Source organism: Hemicordylus capensis, chromosome 1, assembly GCF_027244095.1.
Source record: "Hemicordylus capensis ecotype Gifberg chromosome 1, rHemCap1.1.pri, whole genome shotgun sequence".
NCBI classification, from domain to species: Eukaryota; Metazoa; Chordata; class Lepidosauria; order Squamata; family Cordylidae; genus Hemicordylus; species Hemicordylus capensis.
This window is the reverse complement of record NC_069657.1, coordinates 173,888,902-173,912,333: the sequence shown is the minus strand read 5'-3', so window position 1 is coordinate 173,912,333 and position 23,432 is coordinate 173,888,902. Positions and strand designations below refer to the sequence as shown.

Sequence of the window (23,432 nt, the reverse complement as noted above, 5' to 3'; positions counted from 1 at the left end):
TATCCGAATACACATAAGAAGTGCATTCGTATACACCATTACCTTTGGGATATTGAATCAGTTACTTTAATTGGCTAATTAGACACTTCTGATGTATAAACAAGATGGTAATTATTGGATTCTTTGTTGCTCAAGTTTACCCAGTTTTACTTTCATTTGATTAGAATGTCTATTAAATGTTCACTGGTTTCTGTATTGCCACTTCAGCACAAAATACTGTCTCATCCATTTGTAAAGTGGAAATCTTTCACACTTCAGGCTTCTTAAATAGATCTAAACTTCTGTTGTTTTAATCTTGTTTGAAAAGGAAGCTTCTTATATTAATAATAGTGCAAAATATTTACGCCAATACTAGCATTACGTACCCGAGACATGCTTGGTAATACTGGTTTCTTAGAATAATGTAGGCCAGTCCAGGGAAAGGAAACAAAGCTTGTATTCTTAAAAGTGTAGTAATTGCCAATTATTTATATTATAAGCTTGTCCCTATATAACTAATAACACAAAAGGTGGCCGGTTTGTTTACGACCTCTATAAATAGAATATGATTTTAAGGCCTATGTGCACTTTAAAAGTGCTAATCTAAATTGAAGAATGCATGCAATTTCAAATAGTGTGAATCAATGTTGTTTGCTTAGCAATTCCCACCCACCCATTCCACTGGCTTGATACAATAAACTCTGAAATATGAATTCCCTTTTTAAAAGCTGACTATAATAAATAGCTTTTATATTATCCCCAGAGAAGCATATCAGAGGCCTGCACTCATAGTATTAAAACATTCTACCTTTTCCCCTAAGTCGTTTTCCTTAATAACTTTTTACTAGAAACTAAATCCATATTTTATTAAAATATTGTATACAACTTTAAAATTTTAATTACCCACTGGTTAGCATCTTTATGGGATAGCGTTAAAATGACAGTATTAATTTTGTAGAACAGACGCTAACGTAGCTGGCAGGGGGGCCTTGCCCCCTCTCCACTAAAGTTCATGACAGAGAAAAAACAGAATGTGAACTAAATTCTAAGGAGAATGTGGAGGGAAGATTGTGTGATGCCTTTGAAAAGAGACAATTTGAAACAGCCAAGAATTGCCAGTTAATGTCCATGCCATATATTCGTTTCTAAATAGCTTGGTTCACTAAGCTCTGGCTACTTGATGGAACATCTATTGATGCTGAATTATGCTTTAATTTTAAGTTTAGCAGCAGATTACTTAACTGCCTTGAAGTAAATAACCAGTCTTGATTTACTGTCTGCACAGATTTATAGGACGCTTTTTGAATGTGTCATTTAAAAGGAAGAGAGTGTTATGGCTCTTGTACCTCTATAAATCTGCCTTCATTGTTCAGCAGAGATGCCAAACAACTGGGGCTCTATTGCAAATTTACAATCATTTGGCAGTGCCACTGAAAATCACTAAAGCAGAAATTAGTGATGTGATCATTTTCTGTTGTTACCCTTTGAATCTGGCCAGGAATTGGCTGCAAATTAGGGTGCCACTTTAGAAACCGACGAAGAAGGCAATTATTTCACTAGTAATGGCCTAAGGTGTAACAAATAATATGGTAAGTCAAAATAATAATCCCTTTTCTCTTCTAAAACTCTAAATTTGGGAAGTTTGATACATTTGCAATCAAGAGCACAATATGTATTGTACCCAGAGAGCCAAAGAAAGAGAAAACACAAGTGATGGACTTCATCATATATGCAACAAGGCAAACAATTAAATCCTAAACTAATTCAGGCAGCTTGTCCTTGTGAGATCAAGCTTCCTCATGACAGCTGTAATCCCACCCAAGTTGAACCAGCCAGACTCGGTGATTGCCAGAGTCACCACCACCCCCAGAGCCACAAAGCAAAAGGGGATCCATTCTCAGCAGCTTCGAACCACAAAATCCTGAGGGGCTGTGATGGAACAAAATCCTGAAAGGCTGTTCCTGGTGCCTCTAGGTGAACACCAATATAAAGAACACTAACGACTCCAGCCCACACTCCCCTGCCAAAGTGATTGAACTAACAGTTCAATGGCAACCATCCCAAAACTTGCACCAGATCTCTCACCAGTGGAGAGTAGCGTAAAAAAGCTACCCACCAAGAGCCAAACAGACAAGGAGTCAAAGATTTCTACTGGACCCAAAACAAGTGACTAGCTGTCCTCCTCTGGGGCAGGGTGAGTGGGTGGATGCTGAACTGCCCAAGGCTGAAGAGCGGCTGAGTGAGAAAGCACTTATAAGGCAGTCTCCTGCCTGATCCTGGTTGGCCATGTTAATCACGTGGTCCAAAAGGAAAGTGTGCACCCAGTGCCTTCCCTTTCCTGTGCCCCAGGTAAAACCCCGCCTCCCTGTCAACCATTCTAGTGTGTGACAGGAAAGTGGAATTGTGTTGTAGGATTTTTGAAAATGAATTATAGACAATCTGAGTAAACGGTCCTTGACAAATCTCCCTTTAGAAAAAAAGATGGAAGAGTGATTGCTGCAGGACCATGATAGAATAGATTGAGCATAAGAACATATTAATTGGTTTCAAAAGTTCAGAAAATTTCTGTCAAGGCAATGGAAAACAATATATTCTTTTAAGTCATAGTGGTCAGGTTAACAGGCAATGAATATCAATTTTGCTAACATGTGTTTAGGTGAATTAGACCAACACCTTCTTTCTGAAAGAAACAATATGCAGGGTGGGGGGGAAGGTAGCCAAGGGAAATTATAGAATATCTTCCCTTCAGTTCTTAAAGTGAGTTTGGAGAAACACCTCTGGGAAATGGTTGAAGAACAGTGCTTCTCTCCCCACCCACCCCACCCTGACTCCTACAGCAGGTAGGACACAATGATAGCCCTAAAGTTTGGAATGAACAGAAATGGTATTAAAACAATATAAAATTAATACTAAAATAAGATCCAGATTAAAACCAAATTTAAAAGGCACAAATTAGCAAGTTAAAAGTTAAAACCCTCCGGATATGAGCTGCAAACAAGCATTAAAAGGCCCCTCTAAAAAAGATGGGTGTTTACCTTAAAAGAAACTCCTGAGGGAGGGAATGCAGTGAAGTTCTTCCGGGAGGGCATTCCAGAGCTGAGGGCCACAACCATAAAGGCCCTGTCTCTAGTCTCTACCAACTAGATCTCTGTTAGTGGCAGGGCTATGAGCGGGGCCTGAGATATTTATCTGGGGTCCCTCACAAAGATTTTGCCAAAGTGTGGGTAAAGGAAGGTAATGGAGTGCCAGCATGGCACCAATACATAGTTTTTGTCTCACAAGCATTCACCTGTCTCTGGTTGCACTTTCCCCTGTTATCATGATAATAGAAATTATGGCTGCTTATAACATGATTGCTTCATCCATGCATAGTATCTTCGGCAACATGTGTGTATCTGAGCATGGCTGGCACTGTTCATGTGGGAGGTGGAACAGTATTGGATGAGTGATTCAATATATGCATCTCTAAACATGCATTTCAGTTCACCTTTTTTTGGTCATTAAAGAAATAGTTCTAATCATGCATTTGCCTAGAGAGCAAGAGGTTGCCCGTTCAAATCCACACTGGTATGTTTCCCAGGCTATGGGAAACACCTATATCAGGCAGCAGTGATATAGGAAGATGCTGAAAGACATCATCTCATGCTGCGCAGGAGATGGCAGTGGTAAACCCCTCCTGTATTCTACCAAAGACAACTACATGGCTCTGTGGTTGCTGGGAGTTTACCGACTCAACAGCACAACTTTACATTTTTAAACTTTATATATATAAATAATATGTCAGACAGGATGAAATACATCTTCATAGGAACATAGAACATAGGAAACGGACTTCTACCGAGTCAGACCATTGGTCCATCTAGCTCAATAGTGTCTACAGTGCACACAGACTGGCAGCGGTTTCTCTAAGGTTGCAGGCAAGAGTCTCTCTCGGCTCTATCTTGGAGATGCCAGGGAGGGAACTTGGATCCTTCTGCATGCAAGCATGCAGGTACACTTCCCAGAGCGGCCCCACCCCCTGAGGGGAATATCACTCATAACAGGGCTGTAAATGTTATTTTCAGTTCCATGTTGGGGGTGATACTAGTTTGTCTTCAACCAAATATCAACAGCCTCAATAGGAAAGAGAAAATAACATTCACAGCTCTCAAGCCAGTGTAGAGCAATTTAACAGGGACTGATGTGAAACTTTTTGAACAGTATAAGAGCTGAAAAAAATGAAAAGGGAAAAATAATAAAACGAAAAAAATTGTCTTCAAATGTAACAGTCAACACAAACTATATTTCCCTTGATAATTGCCATTTAGATTGCTGTTCTTGTTAACCGTTAATGTATTATTCCATATGGAACATGAGACACTTGGCAAGAAGGCCGAAAAATATACTAACTAGAGCAGCGCTTCAGAAACTTAATTTTCTCTGGTGCTTAAATATTGAAAATTATGTACTAGGGCTGAGCATCAAGCAAATAAAAGGTATTGGGGTTGGCTCTAATCCGACACATATGTTTTGCCTCTTGTTGATGCAGGGTGTTGTTGATGTGCAGGGTGTGATGCATCAGATCACACCAATTGGATTGGTCTGATGCATCACTACAGGGATGGGTAGGCTTCCCTAAAATTCAGTGCCTGCATTGTTGAAGTGGTATTGCAGCTGCTGCAAGTGTGTTTTTGCTTGCACACACACAGCATTAGTCAGGATGTCAGCCACATGGGCACCTCCTGCCGGGTTCTCCTTGCTACGGCCCATGGGCTATTGTACATATGCAACCCTCACCATCAGCTGCTTTCACTGATTGGAAAGAGAGCAGGGGAAAGAGGAGTAGGCTGACTTCCTTTCTCCTCTCTGAAATAACAGCCTCTCCATCTCTGACAGCTTTTAAAAAGTCTCTAAAGATGCATTTTTTTACCCAGGCTTTTTAACTAGACTTTTGGTTTTACATTGTTTCAAGGTTTTAATATCTGTTTTAATTTATTTATGTTGCTATAAACCACCCAGAGATGGATGTTTGGGGTGATGTACAAATATAACAAACAAACTAATATGTAAAAAGTGTATTCAAACTGGACATTTTTGACTATGACTCTCACTTGAGCTTTAGGTGAGTATAATTTACATGATAGGGAGCACACTTCAGCGTTTAATCCCAGGACACTAAAAGTACTGTTAAAACACAAGTTAATTGGTCTGAACATAATTGGGCTCTAAATTTGCCTTTTAGATATGCAATGTGATAATAGTTATGTGGAATCTTCATTGGTTCGTGCAGAATATGTTTGAATAGGGTGGGGTGGGGAGTGAGAAGAAAAGAAAATTGAAGGAACCTCCCCAAAGCACTATTAAATTAGGTACACTGGAAAAAATTTGCTTGACAACAATAGTGCTGCAAACCTCAATGAAGTTTAATGTCTTTTATTTCTTTGGAGATAGAAAAACACTGCACAGATTAAAAGTCTTATTCGTTAAAAATACATCCACTAGTTAAGTAGCTTTTCATGTACTTAGGAAAGTGTAGAATGCACTTTTTAGGCTGAAATAAACTTTGGCATTCATTACAACGTTCCTCTCTTGAAAACAATATGCCATTTATAATTCACAAACACAATGACACAAACACAATAAGACAGGCACAAAGCACAAAGTGTGAGCTATCTTTCAACATACAAAGTACACAACACATGTTTTGTAGCTGTCAAATGCAGTAGATTAAATAACACTGAATTTCCAAGCTGCTAAAGTACATGTAATATATGCCTTCTAAGATATTGTTCAACTCAAAACATTTCACAGAACTGGATCCCTTCCTTTTTCTAGAAGGAAATAATGTTTCTCCTGCTAATCTTCTAAAATACTACTTTATAAATATAGTTAGCTAACTAGTAGGTGAGGCCCATTGTTGACCGGACAAAGTCATTTTGTGTAGATTACACTGCTTGGAAAATTAAAGAAATGAAATCCAGGAGGCCCTCTAATATTGCAGAGGTAACATTTTCGGAAACTGGAGTGCTTGTCCTAACCCCCAAAATGGGGTTAAGTTCACTAAACAATCCACTCTCACCATAAGGGGGGATGAAGCAGCCTGTGTGGGGCTGATAGATCTGATTATAGAGTGTTAAATATGATGATTATATTACAGATTTCTTCTAAAAAAATACTAATTTTTAAAAAACCCTTTCCCCTAGCATATTCTGGTGTAAAAAGTAGTGCATTCAGTTAATTTAAGTAATTGGTCATGCAACATTTGGTATCTGTAGGTAACAAGGAAGTATATTCAGAATTCCAACTACCCCAAAAAAGTATTTAATTTTTCACTGAGCATATTCTGGTGTAAAGCGTGGTGCATTCAGATAATTTAAGTGACAGGATTGTGTATGTAAAATTTGGTATCTGTGAGTCATTGGGAAATATGACTTTATTTCGATCCATCCAACCAATTATTCAAAATATATAGAGAAATAATTTCTTTTTCTGATCTTATTTTATATTTTCTTTTCTCAGTCTCCTATCTAGTCAAAATACTGACCACAATCTTACACTGTGCTTAGCACATAGTGATAAAATACTTCACATTTTGATTATTATATTTCCTTGCAAATAGAACAATTAATGCCTTCCTGCACTTTCTGTGATGTCATTATGAGCATAACCTGCTTCAAAACTGGGCTCAGACTGGTCTCAGAATTGACTGCTCTGTTTTTCAAAATTTCTGGAAAAATATTTCAGCTTGCTGAAATTCTGAATTGACCTGGGGTCCAGGAGGGATTTGCCCATCATTAATAATTGTCAAAATAGTATTAGAGGAAATTGAAGGGGAAGGGACATCTACATGCACAAGTCAGCCATATACGGATGCTTCTGGAAAAGATATGTACAGCAAGATTTTTGGTAGATGTGACATCCTATCAAAGTTTAAGTGTATTCTGTATAGAATATTTAGGTGTAGGAAGTAAAGCTCCTCTATGAAGGGATTAACAGGCTGTACCGCCCTCCTTGCAAGGGAGGGAGAGCACACACAGCCCTTCCCAATTAGCCAAAGCACTGGCTAGGTTCCTTTCATTGCTGAGGGTCATGTGCAGTCTGGGCAAGGAGGGGAAAAGGGCATCACACAATTCTATATTTTAATCTATATATTTAATTCTCCTGAGTGTGCCTTAGAATGTGTGTCCTGGCACCCAGCTGATTGGTTGGGCGGCGGATGGGCCTGATTGGCTGAGATGCACCCAGGAGAATTGGTCACCGCGGCAGTGGCAGGCCTGGCCGCAGAGGCCAGAGGCAGCGGCGGGCCCAGCCGCGGAGGCAAGGCCCAAGAGCGGGTGGGGGAGAAAGGGGGCGGTGGGGAGGAGAGGCGGCTGGGCCTGGAAGTGGAGACTGGGGCAGAAGGTGTGGGGGGGGGAAGAGGTAACTGCCGGCCCCAAAGCGCACACAGATGCTCTGTGCGGGGTCAGCTAGTAAGCTTTATTTCTGGCAATTGGTCACATATTCAATAATGTGAATCCATCAATGGAAGTGAAGCAATCATTCAGTTTCCCAGTTTAGTGTAATCAAATGGTTAACCCAGTTTGCAGCTAAAATAATTTTCTCTCACTAGCAATGAATTCTGTGTTATTTCACAGCTGTTCTTAGCCACCACATAACAATTCAAAGTTTCAGTTCAAGAGGAGAGGAGGCTGGAAGAGGGAGGAGGGATGTGTGAAGGGAAAGGGGAGGGAGGGGAAGATGCCCATTTAGGCATGGAATGAAGAATCCAGAGAGGTTAGAGAGAGGAGGAGGGGGAGGAAGGGTAAGTTGGATACAAGCATAAATCACTGGAAAGCCGATAGGCAAAGCTAAGGAGGCTTTTCTGGAAAGCAGAAAGGGGAGGAGGGGGAGACATAGAAGAGGGAGGAAATTGAGCAGGAATGTTGTTGTTGTTGTTGTTTATTCAATTTCTATACCACCCTTCCAAAAATGGCTCAGGGTGATTTACACAGAGAAATAATAAATAAATAAGATGGATCCCTGTCCCCAAAGGGCTCAAAAATCTAAAATGTTAGTCAGAAGAGGCTGGGACGCAGGCTACGTTTGAGAATCATAATTACCGGGTCCTGCAGATGTCCAAATGTGATGTTCAGGAATGGGAGGCTTGAGTGCACTGAGAGTTTCCCACCTTGGCAGGTGGCTTGGCAGGGGGATAAGCTATTGAATGGAGGTCCTTCTGATCTTCCAAGAGACCGAAGCCACTTCCATTCAATCAAGAAGGGATCCCTCCAGGATGAATGGCTGCTAGGCCAGGGCTGCCTCACAGGACAGGGCAGGCATCCCCAAACTGGAGCCCTCAAGATGTTGCTGAACTACAACTTCCAGCATACCCAGCCACAAAAAATTGTGTCTAGGGATGCTGGGAGTTGTAGTTCAGCAACATCTGGAGGGCTGCAGTTTGGGGATGCCTGGGATAGGGGCTACATGCCATTTCTCCCATGGAGTGAGGGCATGCCTTGCCTGGTACTCCCTTGTTGGGTACCTGTGGATTGGTTGAGTGGAATACCCCCTGTGTGCAATTGTGTGTCTTCTCTTAGACCTTTCCCCAAGTTTGCTATCCATATCTCATATCAGAATCAGCCGTTTAATTTCTTTCTGTATCTCTAGTAGAGTGTAAACACTCCTTTCCCCACCGGAACTCTCTTGCCTTATTTGGTCAAGGAACATGGTGTTTTGGATTCATATTTGGCACTTGTTTACTGAATCAGATGAAGCTGTCTCCTTTTGATGTTCTCAAAACATTCCTGTCTCTGCCAGATTGATATGTCTGTGGTCAGCCTAAAGCAGACTTAAGGCACCTTTTTGGTCCCAAGAAGAGTGTTAGTAAGATAAGATGCACAGAATTTCAGCAGTTAATTGTGTGTATATACTGTACTCCTAAAATATGTAGGTACTGATATCCATGTGTTACTTCCTAAGGCTTCTGAATGTGATTACTCTTAACATTTGCAAATTTTAGCTGGGTTTCATGATTACCCTCGGCATAGCACAATGCATAGACAAATTTCAGAGTGGAGAGGGGCAAGTTTCTCCCCTCTGTTAAACCTTGAACATAGAATAAACAATTCCATTCCGTTACTGTGGCTCAGCAGAACTAAAGTTCACATGTCAGTGTCTTACAAAATGACAATCCCAGATACAGGCCTAAGCTTAGCCCTTTGGGCTCTTAGTGCTGTTCCCAATTCAACAAGGGTGTTCACCACAATTGTCTATAAAAGGTAATGTATTGGACGGCCAACATTTATCAGGTTCTTGGTGTTATGTGAACTGAGATGACAATTCTGTCTGTGATGTTTCATTCATACATGCAATGCAAATTGTTGCTTAACTCTCTAATCATCAGTGAAGAACCTGTGCTGGCCTTCATAAAACTCCTTATTGGAAAGTGATTGCAGATAATACAATATTGTAGATCTAGAGAAGAGCTCAACATCTATTCCTAAAACTTAACCCATGGCAGAGAAAAAAGAGCTGGATCTTTTTAAAGCCATTTTTTAAATTTAAAAAACAATCTGCAGCGAATGAGATTTTACATACTTCCTATGCAACATATTCAGGCTATTCACATGACATGAGCCGCCTGGGGAAAGCCACTTAGGCAGCTCAGGCTGTCTGAAGTGCTGGGAGCCCTCCACTTCAGCTGTTCCAGAATGTGGTAGCCCTGGGGTTTTTTATCTAGGGTTTTACTGAGGTAAAACAAACCTGTGGTAGGCAATCATAGGCACGATCACCACTGGGTAAATAAGCTTCCCCTGACCTGCCACCATTTCCGGCAGTGAACTGGAGGTGGGGGGGAGCAGTCTCCTCCTCCGCACTCTGGGAGGAGATTGGAGGAGGAAGTACTCCCGCTCCCAGCTTTTGCATTCTCCACGCTGCCACTTGGTAGGTGGCGGGTGCATGGAGTGGCAAAAGCAAAGATGATGACATTTGTCTGCTGGGGAAGGCAGGCGAGCTCCTGCTGTACCTTCAGTCCTCCCCAGCAGTGGCATGAGTTTGTGTGAATGCTGATGTCTTTCTTATGTTTCTTTTTGTTGTTGTTGTTGTTGTTGTTGTTATTACATTTATATCCCGCTCTACCTCCAAGGAGCCCAGAGTGGTGTACTACATACTTAAGTTTCTCTTTCACAACAGCCCTGTGAAGTAGGTTAGGCTGAGAAAGAAGTGACTGGCCCAGAGTCACTCAGCTAGTATCATGGCTGAATAGGGATTTGAACATGGGTCTCCCCGGTCCTAGTCCAGCACTCTAACCACTACACCATGCTGGCTCTAAGTTGTTTTAGATTGTGAGCCCTTTGGGGACAGGGATCCATCTTATTTATTTATTATTTCTCTGTGTAAACCACCCTGAGCCATTTTTGGAAGGGAGGTATAGAAATCAAATAGATAAATAATCAGATAGATTATTTATAGAAATCAGATAGATAAATAAATAAATAAATATAACATGTTTGTATTATTTTAACCTTCCATTAAGCTACCCGATATTCAGTAAACTGAAGAAGGTAGAACATTTCTTTGTGCTGTTCCAGTAATGGTCTGTGTTTCTAACACTTTCAGCAGCACCAATAGGGAGGTCAAAAATATCACCTGTGAATTCAAAGGGGAAAGAAGGAGTAGGACAAGAAAGGTTATGAATAGAAGTGACAGCTGTGAAAGTACATTGTGATGGCTGTAACGGAATATTGCCAGTGTTTGCTCCTGATACTGTGCTTCCAAGTAAAGCCTTGTTTATGTAGAGTTGGAATGCTAGTCTATTGGCCACTTATTATTTGACTGACATCAAATATTGTCATGCACCCTTGCATAAGTGACAACATAACTTTTTACAGTGTCTTCTGACAGCAAGCACAACAGTCAGTCTTCAACAACATTTGACTCTACTTGTTTTGGAGGCTTGAGGCCAGTCAGATGTGCACCTGCACTTTATATTAGCAGACAACTTCCCCACATTTTTTTGTATTTCAGGATATGCATATTTCACAGGCCTCCTCTTTTAAGTTCAAATGGCTGTAATGTAAATGTACTTTCTGCATTAATTGCATTATCTGAGTTGTTTTCCAAATACAAGAATGCTAACATTTTTAACTGGAACAATTTCTGTTGGTCAGGTTTTAAAGTGCATTGATATAGCTGATGTAACTCAAATATGTACAGATGTTTTCACAAAAGCAAGTTACCCTAGTATTTTCTCTCACTTTTTAAAACATTACTTAGGGCACAGTTCATCCCCACAAAGGGACAGCTGCATAAATGTTGATGGGCAGGGGCAGTTGGGTGGCTCCTCTCCTGCCTGGCTGTATGCACATGAATTGTGGGCTGGAGTACTGGGAAGGAGAATTATGGCTAATAGAATATAAGGAAGTTTTACAGTGACCTTTGCACCACCGTGCACATACTCCAAGCCTGAAATAAACCAGTTTAAAAGCAGACAAGAGTGGCAGATAGCCCTGGCCACCCTCAATGAGAAATTAACTTGTTTTATTGAGGAGAGACAGGGATGATCAACCTCTGGCCTGGCTGAAAGCCTGCCAGAATTAAAAACAAGTTGTTCTCATAAGAACTTATCAGCCTACTTTCCTTTCACTGTCTCTACATCTGGACTAAATTTGGTGCAAATCGAAGTACACAAGTTAGATCTCTTGCACCTCAAATGTCCATGTGTCCATCATCTTGGATCGGGATGGATGTCATCATTACAAACTTCACCATTGAGGTGTCCCCGTGTGTCATTCACTACAGCTGTTCCAAATTTGATTCAAAATAGTCCTCATGTTAGTGCACTTGTGCTTCAAATGTTTATGCACCTGCCATCTTGGAATGGGGTGGGTGACATAATCACAAACTACACCATTGGGGCATCACTATGTTTCCATTCATCTGTTGCAAATTTGGTTCAGATTGGTTAGACTGTCCACAAGTTAGTTTACTTGCACCTCCAAAGTTTACGCATCCACCATCTTGAACTGAGGTGGATGACATCATCACAATCTTCACCATTGAGGTGTCCCTATATGTCCCTACAACTGCAGCAAATTTGGTTCAAATTGGTTGAGTGGTTCACAGCTTAGCCCACTTGCACCTCAAAAGTTTACATGTCCACCATCTTGAATCAGCGTGGGTGACATCATCACCAGCTATGCCATTGAGGTGTCGGTGTGTGTCACTCACTGTAACTGTACCCAATTTGGTTCAAATAGCTTAGGCACTCCACAAATTAGCCTGCATGCACCTCAGATGTTCATGTGGCTGCCCTCTTGAATTAGAGTGAATGACATCATCACACATCACACCATTTGGGGATCCCTATGTGTCCCTACAGCTGCAGCAAATATAGTTCAAATCGGTTAGGCAGTTCACAAGTTAGCCCACTTGCACCTCAAAAGTTTACTCATCCGCCATCTTGGAATGGGGTGGATGACGTCATCACAAACTACGATGTTGAGGTGTCCCTATGTGTCCCTACAATTGTACCCAATTTGGTTCATATTGGTCCAGGTGTTGCGAAGTTGATGGTGGGGACACAGGGACACACACACACACAGACTGCCGGGAGATCTCATAAGCCTACTGGAAAGTAGGCTAAATACAATGAATGACAACAGATTGTGAAGTAACATGAGAGAGGGAGTCAGATGGGGACAAAGAATGTCCCTTCATGTTGCCCCAGGGACTATACCTTGGATGGAGACAAGACACACAAAATGGCCTCCCCACTTGATTTCAGTGGATGGCCAGGATCATACGAGAAAGACTTCTGTAAGTATTGTGGTCTCGAATCAGTTAAGGCTTTAAAGAAAATACACAGCACTCTGAGATGAGTTCAGAAGCAGACTGGTAACCAGTGGAGTTGGAACAGTAATATGTTCCCAATAGTGATTCTGGTCAGAACATTTGCTGCTGCTCTGAAGGGCCTGGCAGCCATGGCCAAGAGTGCTTTTGCCCAGCTTAAGCTTAGAGCACCATGCCTTAATTACTTCAAGATCAGGCTACTGTATTAATATGCTATTCAAGGATGCTGTTCTCACATGCAGCCTAACCCCGTCTCGGGATGCTGAGCCTGGGTTAGGCGGCACGTGAGAACTGCCGGGATCATGCCTGATCCCAGTGGGCCAGCACCGTCTAACCTGGCTTTTAAGCCCAGCTGTTAGCCAAGGTTAAGGGCCTTTCAAACGCAAGGGCCTGAATGCCTTTCAAAGGCAACCCCTTGGGCCATTCACATGACCTGGTGGGTGAGTGGGGGGGGGAAGTCTTTCCAAGGCTTGCCTTCCTCCCATACAAGCTTTGTAAGCCTATTAGGAGTGTGCTCCGTGCTCCCACATGATCAGCCCTGCTCCATGCAGCATGGGGCACTGCATGGATCACTGCAGTTCCACCTTCCCACCTGCTAGATTGCTGCTGAAGATAAACCCAGAGGATAAAGCTGGGAAAGATTAAGTCCTTCTGTTTCATCCCACCAAAATTTCAAATGTGGTGTTTTAGCGGGAATGATAAATGTACTGCTGTTTTGCTTAGAAGCAATTAATATATCAGATATGGCAACAACTTTAATAAAAAATAAACAAGTACATGGTGGTTGGAATCATCAGCCGTATAACCCTGTTCAAACCTTACATTGTACAAGTGTACAGACATCTGTTTGTGTGAATGACTGTACCTGCATTCATGTTAAAGGTGAGCCTGCATATGGGCTCCCTGAAATTCAGGATACAACTCATTGTATGAGTGTTGTACTTAACATGTGAATAAGGCTTATTTTTTGCATAGTAAAGAAAATACGTTGTTATACGTTCTGTGATTCTCATGTCTTATTTTATATCACACCTCCAGCCATTAGTTACAAGCCGACATTGTTCTCAGATTGTGAAACTGTGGTTCCTGTGAAAAAGCCATAATTACTCCTACTATGATGTTCACCCACTGTGAAAGTGCTATGGTTTTTGTTGTGTAATCATAGTTATACCTACTACAACATGTCATTTGTACCTGGAGTACCCTTCACTTACAACAAAATTAAAACTCTAACTATAACTTGTATTTGTATTGTATTTCACTTTAGAAGCTATGATACATATATTTATTTTTACTTTATGCTCATGCCATTCATTGACAGTTTGAACCCTTTCAAATGTATAGTATTTCTCCTTTAGTGTGATAGCTAAATACAGTTACTTGTACTGAAGTAGCACAACTAATTTAACAATGTTTTTACTACAATAGATATACAGCAAATGGCAGTCGACTGGCTTACTGGAAATTTTTACTTTGTGGATCGTATGAGTGACACAATCTTTGTGTGCAACTTCAATGGAACTGTGTGTGTTACCCTGATTGATCTTGACCTCCATAACCCCATGGCAGTAGCTGTGGATCCAAGTTCAGGGTAAGACTTTCAATGATGTTAAACCTTCCCATCCACCATTTAGAGTGTATATTTGTATGCTGACATCAATGCAAAATGGTGTTTGTAGTTGAGCTTGGTGTGTAATCTCATTAGTCTTCATGTAGAATGAACAGGCAATGAATAGAACCTCAGCAAATTTTAATTCGTTCCCACTTTGAAAGAGTGTTAGCTATCCAAAAATCAAATTAATCAAATATTTTGAAAAAAACTGTTTATCCAGTTTTATGTTTTGTTGCATATCTTTGTACTATATCTTTGTACATAAGAGAGGGAGGTAGAGGAAGAGGAATCAGGAATTTAACAGCCTGGATCCAAAGAACTGAGTAGTTAGTGTTAGGGGTGTGCACAGAACTAGCTGGTCTGAGTCTGAACCAGACCCGAGCCTGACCAGACCAGTTCAGTCTGGCGCCTCCTCGAACCCTCCCCCACCCCGGTTCGGTCTGGTCCGGAGGGGGTGCTCACAGACCTTTTACAGGAAATATATATTTATTTTTATTTTAAAACTTACCCCCTACAGGGGGCTTCTCCAAGGGGGCAGTGAGGGTCCACCAAGGCCCCCCCTGCTGGCTTTCCTTTCTTCAAAGATGGCCCTGTTCAGCCATTTGGCCCATTTGGGCTTTCCCCCTGGCTTGGTGGTCATTTCGGAGGCCTCCACACCTGTACAATGGGCCTCTGCATGGTCTTGGCATGACCAGGGGAAAGGCCCGAACAGGCCAAAGAATGGCTGAACAGGGCCGTTTTCAAAGGAAGAAAGACTGGCGGGGGGGAGGGAACTGCCCCAGAGAAGCCCCCCCATCCATATATATATATATATATATATATATATATATATATATATATATATATATATATGTAAAAGGTCCGTGAACCCCCTGAACGGGCCAAAGTGGGGGTTGGTCTGGAGTTGAGCCGAACCAGGGAGCCTTTGAACCAAACCGGTTTGACTTTGTACCGGTTCAGTTCCAAACCTGCTCTCACATCCCTAGTTACTGTAGGTGAAGTACTCAAAGCAAACCACTTGAGAAATCTAAGGGAATTTTCTAAGTCTGTTTTCAAATGGTATTGGGAGGGAGGAGCTTTGCTTTTCTGAAGGAAAAACAAATGAAAATAGCACAAGAGTGAACATGGTCTATGATGTGCAGTTGCTTGTTGGTTGCTGCAACATGAAGCAAATGCTCTGTAATCCTAACATGCTTCCTCAGAAGTAAATCCTAATTGCTCACACCCTAACAAAGTGCATGTGGAAGGACATAGTGCTTGTGCAATGTGCTGGCAGAAGCTACTTGTGCTAGGTCTGGAGCTTGTGTTCCAGACTACAGTCGCACTAATGCAAACATGCTTGCACAACAGTGCAGAACTGCAGCTCGTCTCTTTTGTTTTCAGTGGAACTTTTGCACAATTGTGCAGATCCCTGGGGTTTTTAAAGTAGAATTGTGTGTATTTCTTGCACTAGCACAACTCTGTTATGTAAATGCTGTATTAGTGAGAATGTGAATGAGTGAATGCCTAGGATAGGATGCAGTATTGATTGTTAAATTAGGGAGGGGAGCAAGGCGGGAGCAAGGCTTGGATGCCTGTTAACTTGCTATAGTTAACTCTTGAATCTACTTAGCTGGGACCCCCACATAGGGAGGGGGCATGAACCTGATCCTCGAATTTGCTTTATTTGTAGCCAAATCTAGGGGCAACTAGCCCACTACCAATTAATAGCAATAGCAATAGCAATAGCACTTACATTTATATACCGCTCTATAGCCGGAGCTCTCTAAGCGGTTTACAATGATTTAGCATATTGCCCCCAACATTCTGGGTACTCATTTTACCGACCTCGGAAGGATGGAAGGCTGAGTCAACCTCGAGCCCCTGGTCAGGATCGAACTTGTAACCTTCTGGTTACAGGGCAGCAGTTTTACCAATTAAGTGACCTGTCCCCATGTATACTATAAAACTTGGAGCACACATTGCGGTGCAGCTCCTGAGCATATACAAAGTGCAATCTCCAGGCCTGGAGATGCAACTACAAACAGGGAGGATCCTGGAAGCCGGGTAGAATAAGCGTCGCGTGGCTGATAACAAGCGGAATAAGATTAATATTACAAAATACAATTATCCGTGCTTCTATAGCTTGCTTCAACACTGTAACACGTCTCTGGGGCCCAGTTTAGCTTTTACCTCCTTCCCAAACATCAGGGAATATGGAAAAATAAGGGCCAAACAGTGCATTGTGTTAAGTGCATAAATTGACCTTGCATGCGTACGTGTTTGTTCATTTAAATAGGAGTGGTGAGGCCCAATCAGGATTGGGACCATGGCACATAGGGAAGGCATAGTTATCCTGTTTTCATTGCACTGTGGTCCTGGGAAGCTCCAGTGGTGCAAATGGGAGTTTAGCTCCAGGAGCTAATAGCAGGTCCTGATTATGCCTGCCTCTATCAATGCTATTTAGATAAAAACAGATGCACACACACAGGGCTACACTACAAAATTAAAGTAACATAGAGTTTCTCCCTAGCTTATTTGCTGCTCTGTCAAGTGCAGTGCCACTTTTATCCAATATGGATATGAAAGGAGGAACATCCTTGTCAATTTTTTGTTGTTGTTGTTTAAGGGAGCATTTGGACTCTCTTAAATTTATTAGTGGATTAATATGCAGCATTAACATGCTTTTCTCAAGCAGCTTTGGAAAGTAAGCTGTAAATATTCTAAATCATTTTTTTTCATTTACAAAAAATAAACACATTTGCCAAGAATTTATATCTAGGTTGTATAAACACGTTTACTGACAGTGGAAAAGCAGAATGGAAAGATATAAAATATTAAGAAACTTTCCTTCTTCATGTGATCAGTCAGATAAGTAAGCAATCAAAGCAGAAGCCACAGGCACATATTGTAATAGGTAAGTGGTGTGGATGCCAGCATTCTGAAGTGGCTATTTCATTCTTGTTGTATTAGTCTGTAAGTGCTGAAGTCTTTAGTGGCTGGTGGCACACATCTTACAATACCATAAGACTATTAAATAAATAGGAAAATATTTACTGCAGAAACAGCTTGTCATCCATATGTGGACTTTTGTCACTCTTTACTTAACGTCTGATTGAATATTAAGATGAATCATCACAATGGGTTTAATTTTGACAAGAACAGCTTGCATGTAAACTTTGCAAAGGAAATGCTGTAATATAATTCTTGAATAGAACTGCATTTGTGCTCTCAACAGATGGTAAACTTGACTTGATCTGACTGGAGTGATGCTTCAAAAGAAATTAGTAGAAGTTGTATTTAAACAGATTTGTTTAGTAATTCTCTGAATGAAGAATGGGAAATTTTCAAATGGTCTAACATCCTTGTCAAGTATCTTTGCTTACATCATATGTTTGGGTTTCACTTAACTGAATTCTAAACTAATAACTCTGCTCTATCTGTGTTGAAGTGTTTCCCTTAATGACTTTGAGTTAAACCTGCCCTTCCATAGTATTCTAGAATACTCTACTATAGTGAAGTGTGTATCTGGGAATGGAAGCTTTTTGGGGAGTTGCTTGACACATTCACTTAGAGTTTGGGGTCTTGTGTAACTTGGGCATTTCCTCTCTCTACACTGCAAGCTGTGTGGCTTTGAAGAGATGTGAGTATCCCATGACTACTACAGATTCTAGAGCCCAGTTGGCTCACTAAATATGGGGGAAGGCAGTTTTAACCAGCTGAAACTGCCTCTCCCAAGATCATAAAGGTAAAGTGTGCCTCGAATCAGTGTCAACTCCTGGCAACCACAGAGCCATGTGGTTTTATTTGGTAGAAAACAGGAGGGGTTTACCATTGCCATTTCCCACACAGTATGAGATGATGCATTTCAGCATCTTCCTATATTGCTGCTGCCCCATTTGGTGTTTCCCATAGTCTGGGAAACATACAAGCAGGGATTTGAACCAGCAACCTCTGGCTTGCTAGTCAAGTCATTTCCCCGCTGTGCCATTACCCACACTCCAATTGATTTTCACATTTGAAGATCCTGTTCTAATTAAATAAAGTGTGGCCCAACATTTTGCCAATTCCTTGTGTCTCAGTACAATATTCTAAAACTCAAAAGTATATATTATTTCATTCACCTTTTCAGATATATGCAAATATAAAAAAATCATTGGAGCTATTCATACGACCAGGCGGGCGGAGGAAGGCTGCTCTGTCCTTCCCTTCTCCCCAGATGAGCAAACAATCCCTGCCGCGACCGTTGACCACATGAACCAATCTCTGGAGGCTAGTACAACACATCCCAGCCTCTGGGTATCCCAAAATGCACCGCACAATGAGTGTGGCGCATTGGGGGATTCCACAAGGAGATGGGTGCTCTAGGCGCTCATCTCTGTGTCTCCTTGAGCTGGATGCAGCCCAAGGACACACGATCAGGAAACCTGGGATACGGGATCACTTGCTCCCTTAACTCCAGCTAAAAGCTGGGTTAAAAACCTAGGTTAGGTGGTGTTGCCCTACCGGGATTGGGTGCAATCCCGGCGGTTCTCCTGTGCAGCCTAACCCAGGCTGGGTTTTCCTAGCCTAGATTAGGCTGCACACATAGGTGGATTACTGCATAGACATCAGAGGCAATTGCCTATGGCAGCAGATCTTGGGGAGTGGCAGATCTCGGGGTGGGGGAAGTTTAATCTTTTTTAAAAAAAACTTTTAAAACTGCTGCTGCATGGCCGTGGCAAGAGTTCCTAGTGGGCCCGATCACCTCCCAAATTATGTCAGGCACTGGAGGGGGAATGTCTCCCTGTTTACCTTAAAGCAGTGTCCACTGCTGCTGAGTGGAGGATCAGTGAGGGAGTGCTCCTTCCAGCTCCCCTACTCCCTCCCAAATAAGTGCACGCCCCATTGCACCTCCTTATTTGGGTAGGAACATTCTCCAGCCAAATGTTTTCCCCACCTATGCGCTCCTTTAATTCCCCCTTCCTTAGGAACATAGGAAACTGCCATATACTGAGGCAGACCATTGGTCTATCTAGCTCAGTATTGTCTTCACACACTGGCAGTGGCTTCTCCAAGGTTGCAGGCAGGAGTCTCTCTCAGCCCTATCTTGGAGAAACCAGGGAGGGAACTTGAAACCTTCTGCTCTTCCCAGAGCGGCTTCATCCCCTGAGGGGAATATCTTGCAGTGCTCACACATCAAGTCTCCCATTCAGATGCAACCAGGGCAGACTCTGCTCCTCTTCTTGCCTGTATCAAGCTGCACCTTCTCACAAACCAAACTCAACTTCCGGGCATCAAAGAGAGCAATCACAAGACGCACAGCCCTGATTCCCAGTTTCCATTTGAATATCATCCAAGGAAGGAACCTAATGCATAGTGAACTGCTCTACTGCCCTCATGCTTAAGAGATCGAGGAAAGACCTGCAGCTCAGATGTCTGGTTCTCAGTTGAACACCAGCTATTGGTGGGCAGCAGCATTTGGCAGAGTGGGTGGAACTGCTCTTTCACCCTCATGTTCCTCCCCCGCATTAGATGGCATTCAAGTCAAGGCTGTGTATCTTTTTTCTTATCTCTTTAATCCTGGAGGATGTTTGAGGAAATTGAGCGCATGGAGGGCTCGGGAGATTGAAAGTACAAGTAGGTAGGAATTAGGGAAGTGGAGTGTGTCAAATGCTTTCTATCACGTAGGAATCTGCGGCTGCTTCAGTTCCTGTGCAACACCAACATTCATGTGTGATATCCCCCTCGGCCACCCCTACCCTCACAGCAGCGGTGAGGGGGCAGCATGGAGAATGGTCCAAAATGGGCTGCGACAGAGGTGTGCACTCACACTCATTTGGGAGGGAGGAGGAGAGCTGGAAGGAGCTCACCCTCACCTCTCCTCTGAGCAGTGGCAGTGGATGCTGCTTTAAGGTAAATGGGGGACCTTCCCACACGTACACCCAATGGAGGGACTTGCCCCTCGTCCCCCACTCCCCACAGCCGCTATTGTCTGGCCTTCACTTCCCCCATCTTGCTGCTGTGGCAGCTTTTAGAAGAAAGGGGGTGGGGACTTTGCCCTCACCACCCATACCCTTGCTGCGGCAGTGGGGGTGGCAAAAGGCTTAATCTGCCCCGGGTTGCACGTGAGAACAGCCTGAGAGTGTGTGTGTGTGTGTGTGTGTGTACAGATGCACACACACACACACACACTTCCTTTTTAGATACCAACAGCCCCAACCAACTAGTGTGTGCCTGAAGTTCCAGGATCATTCCTCAACATTTCCAGTTACAACAATCTCAAGTAACTGGGCTGGGAAAGACCTCCGCCTGAGATTATGGAGAACCAGTGTTCTCAATGACAGTACTAGGATAGGTGCCCTAGTGGTCTGACTCGGATAAAGTAGCTTCATATACTCGTATTTTTGTATGATGTTCATATCAAGAAGCATGAATGAAAAGTATGGCACGATAAACTCTTTCTTGATAATGACAGGTGGCAGCATATCTTCCTTTACTGGGTTACTGTGGTAATACGAATAAAATAATATCTAACAACACAAATATTGTGTTATATACATCGGGAAGCATGGAGATTGGCAATAAGAAGGTTAGTATAAGGAGTGCTAGTGCAGTAGAGTGGCTGACACTGCATTGCAAATAAGGCAAGTTCAGTTCAAATCTGCCATTAACTCACTAGGTGGCCTTAAGATTCACTGATGTCAAGTGGAAACTGTGTCCTACCCAGGTTTGGGAGCTGAGTGTGCTCCTAATTTTCTGTTGTGCGGGTGCAAACAACTAGGTAGGAAGGAGAAGTGATTGTGTGGCTTTCCCCAGCTTTTTTTCCTACCTTGATTCCACACAATCACACAGTCAAAAATTGGGAGCACATACAGCTCCCAGATCTGGGTAAACACAGTTTTCGCTTGAGTGAATGACTTCTCTGTCAGCTTCAGCTCCCTATTTGCAATATGTGATAATACTTATATGCCTTGTTGTAAGGATTACCAGATAATGTAAGTGAAGTGCTTTGACTTTTGTACAGATGGACCTCGTTATCCGCTAATCCCACATCCACAGATTCATGTATCCACATTCAGGGGAAAAACACCCATCCTCAGTATATGCGGTGGGTGGGGGAAATGCTGACCTCCCTTATCCGCAGGTCGGAGGTGGCCAGAAATGACTACGGATGCCATTTCCGGCCGACATTTACTTCAATGGAAACACAAATGGCTCTGGTCTTTGTAAAAAACGGGGGGGACCACTTTTTTTGCCAATTTTCAGCCAATTTGGGGGCACAGCACAATTCAGGGGGAGCAGAAGAGCATGGTAAGAAGCAACCCCCCCATGAAATTTGGCAGATTTTCTGCCAGGAACCTAACCCCCACAATCTCATAGGACCAATGACTCAATATTCACAGTTTCCCTATCCACGGCTGCATCCCTGAATGGAACCCCCATGGATATCGAGGTTCTCCTGTATAGTGCTATATAGTTTCAGATCATTATAAGTTTCTGGAATCCTAAGGACTACACCACTAGTTCAAGAATGCTATAGGCTTATGTTGCTTAAGTTGGACACTACATATAAAATCACTTTTGAACCCTGATTAACGCCCTTTGTCAGCCCTGCCATTCAGCGGGGGGGTGGAGGTGTGTGTGTGTGTTTGTGTGTGAGTCTTGTGGGATGGGATGGGATGGGATGGGATGGGATGGGATGGGATGGGATGGGATGGCACTCCCAAGCCCTTAGATTTGTCTAAAATAGCTCTTTGGATCTTGTCCATTATTATTATTATCATCATCCTCATCATCATTAAGGCACAGAAATGAAATAGATAAGCACTTAGGTATTATGTGTCTTTTATTGTGGCTACTTTCTCAATCTTCTCTTTTTCAAGTTATTATTTTTAATCTGCATCCTTTGTTTTCTAAGGACCAAAGTAGAATTTCTTTATGAGTTTATTGAGTTATCGTGTCCTTACCTGTTTCATAATGATATTTGGCTTCATTTATTTCTTTATTAGACTTTTAATAAAATTTCATCATAAGAGTGCATTATAAGTGGAGCATGAAATGAATGGGGTATATAAATGTGTGCATTATTAAAGTTGCCTGCATTTATCAGCCTTGTACATATAATTACAAAATATGTACATTTTTATATTTAACAAGTTAAACTGGATGTTCTCATTAGATATTATATATGGACTCTTACAAGATATCTTCAGCCAGTAATGTATTTACTTCCATCATCTTTTCTACATTCACAAAAATCACACTTAGCAAATATATTTGTTATTTATTAAAAGCAGTGCTTCAAGAAATAAATCACCAAGGCTCCTATACAAAAACTTAGAGAAATCATCAGGTCAACTAGTTTTGATTACGAGATACCTTGGATAGATGAGAGTAGATGGTTTATATCTAACCATGTAGAATCTGTTACATTTGCATTCTCAGTTCCCATTGACCTTTCAAACACTCAGGCTATTCCCACGATCAGGCAAAATCTATCGCAGGCGAGCCCGGTGGCCTCCAGGCGGTTAACCTGCCAAAGTAACCCTCTCTTTAAACCAGGTTTGCAGAGCGAGCACTCTGCAAACCTGTTTTTTTGCTCGTGAGTTTGCTCCTTACTGTGGCTACTCACGAGGAGACCCCCATCCGGGAGGCTGAAAAGCAGCCTCCCGGCTTGGGGGTCTCTCCAGCATGCCCTGCGCAGTCACGCAGGGCATGCTGGAGCTTCCGGGGGGCCTCATGGCCCCTGAACTCTCCAGCCCCGGCCAGCTCCATGATGGAGCCAGCAGTCATGTGGGCAGCCGCTGCGGTCATGTGGGCTAAGCCCGCTCTCCCTGCCAACCCCCTCTCCTTTTATATAATCTTGGATCGGGGTGAATGACATCTTCACAAACTACTGAAACTCTGAAGAGGACCTGGGTGGGTTCAACCTGATGTACGAAAGGACCCAATAAGAACTCACCACCATATAACAGCCTAAAAACTTAAATTTTAAAAATATGCATGGAACATTAAAAACTAATTTATAAATGGTGGAAGTATGCAATACCTCCAAGTACCATGAAGTAAACAG

The 23,432-nt window shown here is 42.4% G+C and overlaps 1 protein-coding gene across 9 annotated transcripts in view; it reads left to right on the top strand.

Moving 5' to 3' along the window:
- Positions 1-23,432, top strand: part of LRP1B (LDL receptor related protein 1B) — a 1,420,219-nt gene that overhangs the window by 769,996 nt on the left and 626,791 nt on the right. For all 9 annotated transcript variants that reach the window (XR_008308477.1, XM_053255348.1, XM_053255339.1 and 6 more), the window contains one exon: positions 14,215-14,377. Coding sequence is in view for 8 of the 9 variants with exons in the window: in XM_053255348.1 (XP_053111323.1) it covers positions 14,215-14,377 (163 nt within the window). In the remaining variant the exon portion in view is untranslated. The remainder of the gene's footprint in view (positions 1-14,214; positions 14,378-23,432) is intronic.